This window comes from Brassica oleracea, chromosome C4 (genome assembly GCF_000695525.1).
Source record: "Brassica oleracea var. oleracea cultivar TO1000 chromosome C4, BOL, whole genome shotgun sequence".
NCBI lineage: Eukaryota > Viridiplantae > Streptophyta > Magnoliopsida > Brassicales > Brassicaceae > Brassica > Brassica oleracea.
Window position 1 is genome coordinate 16,602,062 of NC_027751.1, and position 6,673 is coordinate 16,608,734.

The following is a 6,673-nucleotide window of genomic DNA, read 5'->3' on the forward strand; positions in this document are numbered from 1 at the left end:
GTCTATCCCTCATCCAATGGAACTCCAGACCTGTAATGACTTAAATGGACTAAAAAGACTCGATAAAACCTTGAAAACTATTAGTAAGACATACATATAATGTGCCAAAAACACAATATATCAATTAATCCTTTACTTACCAGAGATCTAGTAGATGTGACATTGCGCTAGCCATATGACGAAGAGTATGAGCGAATCGGTTCCAGGGGTGATGCATTCCTGTAATACCGACCTTTGAAAACACGAGAGAATAAAGTATTAGGCTTCTCAATCAAACGCCATAACTGTTTACCAAGCATCACTGTGTTGAAATCACTGATGTCTTTAAACCCCAATCCTCCTTCCTCCTTACTAACACATACCTTGTCCCATGATTTCCAATGCATTCCTCTTGTACTTCCCCCTGGACTCCACCATAATTCTGCTACCGCGTTTGCCAATTTTTTTGCGGTTGCCTTCAGTAATCTATAGAAAGACATCACATGATTTGGTAATGCCGTAACTACTGATTTAATAATCACTTCTTTTCCACCTTTCGTGACGAATTTGAAAGTCCACCTGTTAACCCTTTTATTAAGTCTATCTTGCACAAAGCTGAAAACTTGAATCTTTGAGCCCCCAAGATTTTCTGGTAATCCTAAATAAGTTCCCATTCCTCCAAGATTCTGAATGCCCAAAATATTCCTTAGTTCCTGTCTAACTGATTCCTCGATCTTGTGCCCAAATTGGATCGAAGACTTATCAAAATTAATGAGTTGACCTGATACCATCTCATATTCTGTTAAAATCCGGATAATATATTAACATTCTTCTCTTTGGGCTTTACAAAAGAAGAGACTATCTTCCGCAAAAAGCAAATGAGAAATTGATGGACATGCTCTGCCTACCTTCATGTCTGTCAGTTGTTTCTCTCTGTCCGCCTTTTTAATATTTGCAATCAGTGCCTCAATACACAATATAAATAGATAAGGGGATAAAGGATCTCCTTGTCTTAATCCCCACTGTGGAATAATGAAACCACGTGGTTGGCCATTCAGTAAAACCCGATATTGAACCGATGATATACATTCCATCATTAACTTAATCCAGTGAAGATCAAAGCCCATCTTTTCTAGTAAAGCCTGAATAAAATCCCATTCTACTCGATCATACGCTTTACTCATATCCGTTTTAATTGCCATGTCCTTTCCCTGACATGCCTTATTAGTCTGTAACCCATGAAACATCTCCTGGGCTATAAGAATGTTATCAGTTATCAAACACCCAGCCACGAAAGCCGATAGAGTTTCTGAAATGAGGGACGGAAGACATGATTTCAGCCGCTGACACAATACCTTTGATATAATTTTATACCCGACATTACATAGACTAATTGGCCTCAGCTCTGTCATTCTCGTTGGACTCTTCGTTTTTGGAATCATACAGATATTAGTAATATTTAATCTTGGATCCATTTCTCCAGAAACCAAAATTTTGTTTACCATTTCTACCAAATCCTTCTTAATAATATGCTAGGAATGTTGAAAAAAAGAGGGTTGTCATGCCGTCCGTCCCTGGTGCCTTTTTTGGGTGTATCATAAATAAAGCCTCTTTAACCCCACTCTCAATCGCTAGCCTCAGAAATCGTTGGTTCATCTGAGGAGTGATACCCGTTGTTACCTCCGCGAGAAAACTTTCGAAGTCTGAAGGTGAAGTGGTACTGAACAGATCTTAAAAATAGTCTACAGCCACTTTTTCCACCATATTATCCTCTGTAATCCAATTCCCCGCAGCATCATATAATCCAACTATCCTATTACGAACTTTGCTTAGTTAAAGCGTGATAAAAAATTTTATTAAGATCCCCAGAAGAATACCACATATTCCTACTTTTCTGATGCCAATAATCTTCTTCATCCTTGTACGCCTCTTGTAACTTCCTGGACACCTCCACTATATCCTCCTAAGATCTTGTATTATCTGGTTGTACTTCTTCGAGAGCTTTCTGTAATTCATTAATCTTTTCCTTTCTGTAAGGTGAATTGTTTTTCCGCCATTTTGTAATTTCGTGTCGACAGTGCAAATTTTAGCCACTATATCATCCTCTCTTCCTACACTATGATCGGACCAGCCCATTGAAATGGACTCCATAAGGCCCTCTTGTCCAACCCATCTCTTATCAAAACGAAATTGCCCCTTCCTCCTGGGAACTTTATCCTCTAGGAACGCCACCACGGGCCAATGATCAGACGCCACCACGGGCCGATGATCAGACGCCACCACTGGCCGATGATCAGACGCCACCATCCTTAAATATTCTGTATAAGAACAGGGGAATAGAGTATGCCACTCCTCATTTGCTAAGGCACGGTCTAAACGACATCTAACCGTAAACGCCCCTTTTCCTTTTCCTCTTCGCCCTTGCCATGACAGTTTGTTACCCCGAGCCGGAAACTCCAATAAGCCAATGTTTCGTATCATATCATTAAAGGGAATAAATGAGTCCGCACTTCTCAGAGCTCCTCCATCTTTTTCATGATTTCCAGTAATTTCATTTAAATCTTCAATAATAAACCAGGGTTCGGATCTTGAAAGTTCATACCGAGATAATCGTTCCCATACTTGTTCCCTCAATTGTTGAACCGGATCTCCATAAACAAATGTTAGAAACACTCTTTTCTCCAAAGCCACAGCTTCCACATCTATCATTCGGTTACTTGACTATAGAATCTTAATCTGATACTCATTATTATAATAAAGTGCTAATCCACCACTTCTTCCATTTGGGTCCACTGTAACCAGATTATCGAATCCCGAGTGAAGTTGAACTCTCTGTACAAAGTCAAATTCCTGCTTTGTTTCTGATAAAAATAAAAAATCTGGTTTGTGTTTGTGTCATATCTCCCTCAGATAACTCATGGTCCATTTACTTCCCATTCCTCGACAGTTCCAACTTAGAACTTTCATAAAAAAAAATATTTAAGGATTTGCACCCATGATATAACCCGCCAGGTATAAAGAGACCCGGAATTGACCTTGTATCAAAAAAATTCCCATTCCTGTTTCAAAACAGTACGTATCTTTGTTGTAAAAAATACAATCTAATACTGGAGCAGCAACCGCTAGCGCTAGCCATGTCCTTTGCAAATGTATTGCTCAAACCGAATATGCTAACTCCAAAACCAATAACATTTTCAAAAAACCAACAGGGACGCTCTTCTTTTATACGACCAGACCATTCATACACTTGAAACCAACAAATTCCCCCTTGCATTCGACGCATTCCTGAATATGCTTGGTGTGAAGAGACCAAGCATACTAATCCCATCGATGTTAATGATATAGCCAAAGCTTGCCTCCAATGACCAGAAACAATCCAATACCACATAAATAAAGTAAACCATAAAGCCTGTTCTCGATAAGAAAGCATGCAAGGCGAAAAACTCATCCCATACATTCTGATGTATACAACTCGTAACAGAAAATGATACCACCAATGTCTCACTAACAAACCGTTTTTATTCCTTTTAGAAACCTTATTGAAGGACCATTCCACAGCCCAAGATAACAAGAAACAACCATAAACCAACAGAAAATCAAAGAAAAAACAAGTACAAATGCTCAAAGAGCTTATTGAAACTGTAAAAAAAAACATAAACCATAACATGCCCACGTAACTTCTCTATCATGACGCTTTGATTCATGGATCTTTTGCTTGCTTTGCAGGATCATGTCTTGGACCTGATGTGCCCTTTTCCTCTCCCTGCTTAGAGTAATCACCATGACGAATGCCTGGTTTGGCTACCGTGCGTTTGGCCGCCACCAGCTGAGCCATCTTCAACTTGTTGGAAGCTGCTGCACCCAGAGACGGCTTAACCGCCTTTTTACGTGTGCTCTGCCTCTTCTCCACCTCCCCAGTAACCCGGTATTTCCCTTCCATATCCTCCATATGCTTCTTTTCCTCGAGATCCCCAGTCGCAACCTCCTGCATTCTTACATCTTCCTTATCTCTTCCTCAAAAATTACGTGAGATTCAGCCCACAAACTCTCCTGATTCCCGATACTAGCATTACCAATATGATGTTCTTCCAATCCCGTACCCACATCAGATTCTAAATTATTCCCTTCCACTAAACCCAAATCCATATTTTCCAAGTCTGGCTCTTGTTCTCCACCAGAAGGATTCGATATTACCTTAGATAATTCTCCTTGTGTCTCCATTACCTCAACAAGGAAAGCTTGAGAAGGTTGTGCCTGATCATGTACCTTCTCCACCTTATGGTTTGGCCGCTCCATCTCTTTCTCTTTGATCTCGCCTTCTTCCTTCCCTTCCGTTCGAGCCTCACTGCGAGCTGCTCTTTCACCTCTCGGGCCTGTAGGAACTCTTGCGCGTTCATCTTGATAATGAGTCCTTGTCTGCTCCCTTCTGGAGTTCCTATGACGAGAACTTTCCTCCTCTCCACAGTGACCACTCCGATGGTTTCTGTTATTGTAAGATTTATGCTCCCTATCTGCAGCCCTGGCCCACTTTGAGTCTGTTTCCTCAAACATTTTTTCTTTGCCTTTCCCCTGGTGCTCACGTTTCTCTCTTCCCCTATCTTGTTGCCCTCCATTTCCGTTAATCACCACACCTTTGTAACTTCGAGCCCGATCATCAAAACCTGCTTCGGGTTCATCCCTTATCTCCATCGTCTTGTCAGAGTTGTTTGAGTTCAGCGGGCACTTCTCCATCTTGTGGCAAATGCTGAGGCATGTTTTACAAAAACCAAACAGTTTTTCGTACCGCAAAGAGACTGGAGCTTCTTCTTCTTCATAGTACTCTCCTGCCTTAAAGTCAACTGTCGTCTCAAACGTCAGCTCCTTGTACCCATCGACCGCCACTTGCACTCGACCATAATCCAAATCAACTGCTTTTGTTACAACAATTGCATCGCCAATGCTCCGGAAAGTAGGAGACTCCCAAAACTCCAAAGGCACTCCCAAAACCTTAATCCAGAAATTGATCTCCGAGGGGTAGTTTTTGGACTTCTTTGGTTGCCAACGAACCAGAGAAATCATCCAATAGTCGAAATGACATGGTTGCATCTTCAGCACCGTTTCGATGTCTTCCTCGGCATCAAAGTCAAACTGAAGCCTCCCAAGCCCCAAATCAGTACCCATAACTTTTTCTTCCAAATTCCAAATTTTAGGAAGCGTCACCACCAGAAACTTGACATTCTGCTCCTCCGGGTTCATGCATCTTCCAATTAATGTTTTGGAATAGCCCTTGATGAGATCCGAGTTGTTGAAGTGAGGGACCGATATCTTCAATCGCTTACGAGCCCCTTCGCCATTTTTCATCTCTCCAGAACTTCCAATGAGCTGACAAACGAACGACTGAGAAAGAAGAATTCGTATGTATGAAAACTTTCAAATGTGATGTAGAAAAAGCAGAAACCAAGGCCCTTTTTATAGTAGTCTCCAAGATTCTTTTTTTCCTGCCAAAGATCTATCCCATTTATACCACATCTTCCATAATCAACATTATCAATTGAAATTCGAGAATCAAATAAGCAATCTAAAATATTCCCGATCACCCTTGAAACGTTATACCATAAAAATAAAATCCTTGTTTTCCAAATTCCAACTTTCCTCAATCATTACTGAAGCGAAGCCCTCGTTAAAGCAATCAGAAGAGATTCTATTTTGATGAGAACAGAAATTATACCTTCGGTTTGCGGGGATTTTGACTGAGAGAAGATTGATATCCCTATTCGCTTTCCATATTGTGATGATTTTCCCGAAACCCGTCGAAGATCCGATCGAGATCTTCTTCCCCGATCCCTCCAACAGATCCCAAACTTTCCATCTTTACTCTCTTGAACGAATACCGTCTCGATCTGAAACTCCCGTTCAATTCGGGGATTCCACCGTCGTGGATTCATGGAACCCTAGAACGTCGCCATCGCTATCGCCGCTAAATAATATAGGTAGCATTATTCAATCACCTTAACATCTTGTTTAGAACTGGGGAAATCGATGGGATGTGGCTGGAGACGCTGTGGTGAGGGAGATAATTACCGTATCAAGTCACCACCGACTCCTTTCTTCGCTTATGTCATTACTTTAAACTTTGATGCATATCTTTGTCTTTGAACCCTAACGACGAGACCACAAATGATAAGGGTTAAAACTTTTGATTACAAAAATCAGAAACATGTTCGTCTTCCAACATGGAAACCGAAACCGAATCGCACCATGGGTAGTTTTTCAAAATCGAACATATAGAGTACTGTTAAGAGAAATTGGAAAAATGGAGAAATCAGTCATAGAAAGAAGGACGAATCTAACATTGTTATACCATCAATATACTAGATGATATGAAAAGAAGTGAAATAATCGCGAGAATTTAAATAAGGGCAAAATTTATACCCGTAGAATTTTATAACACTGATAGAAAGATTATTACAGAGGGAAGAGAAGAGTGAATGATGCGTTTTCAAATGATCGAAATCAATCATATATATAGAAAAGAAATTTACTATGCAAATAGTGCAGCGGGCCCCACATCTTTTATATTTTCAACGAAAACGGCTCCTCCTCCTATTTTTGACTTTCGTAACACTCTCCCTCGGGGGCCGGTGTCACTATCCGCTCTTTCTTAACGTCTTTGTTGCCTCGTTAAAAACCTTTCTAGGAAAACCCTATGGGAAAA

The 6,673-nt window shown here is 40.7% G+C and overlaps 1 protein-coding gene across 4 annotated transcripts; it reads right to left on the reverse strand.

Annotated features, from left to right (window-relative positions):
* Positions 1–3,411: 3,411 nt before the first annotated feature.
* Positions 3,412–6,303, reverse strand: LOC106336643. Of its 4 annotated transcripts, XM_013775535.1 has the most exons (3): positions 6,040–6,303; positions 5,687–5,935; positions 3,412–5,456 (listed from the first exon to the last, which is right to left on the reverse strand). In XM_013775535.1, the coding sequence occupies exon 3, from the start codon at positions 5,317–5,319 to the stop codon at positions 3,973–3,975; it is 1,347 nt and encodes a 448-aa protein (XP_013630989.1). In that variant the 5' UTR covers positions 5,320–5,456; positions 5,687–5,935; positions 6,040–6,303; the 3' UTR covers positions 3,412–3,972. The 4 variants fall into 4 exon arrangements, with proteins under 4 accessions (XP_013630989.1, XP_013630990.1, XP_013630988.1 ...); XM_013775536.1 differs by having other exon boundaries at positions 3,412–5,340; positions 5,687–6,303; XM_013775534.1 differs by having other exon boundaries at positions 3,412–5,355; positions 5,687–6,303.
* Positions 6,304–6,673: the final 370 nt, after the last annotated feature.

Excerpts from the sequence above, each read along its gene's own strand:
- LOC106336643 (XM_013775535.1), bottom strand. The coding sequence starts at position 5,319 with ATGAAAAATGGCGAAGGGGCTCGTAAGCGATTGAAGATATCGGTCCCT.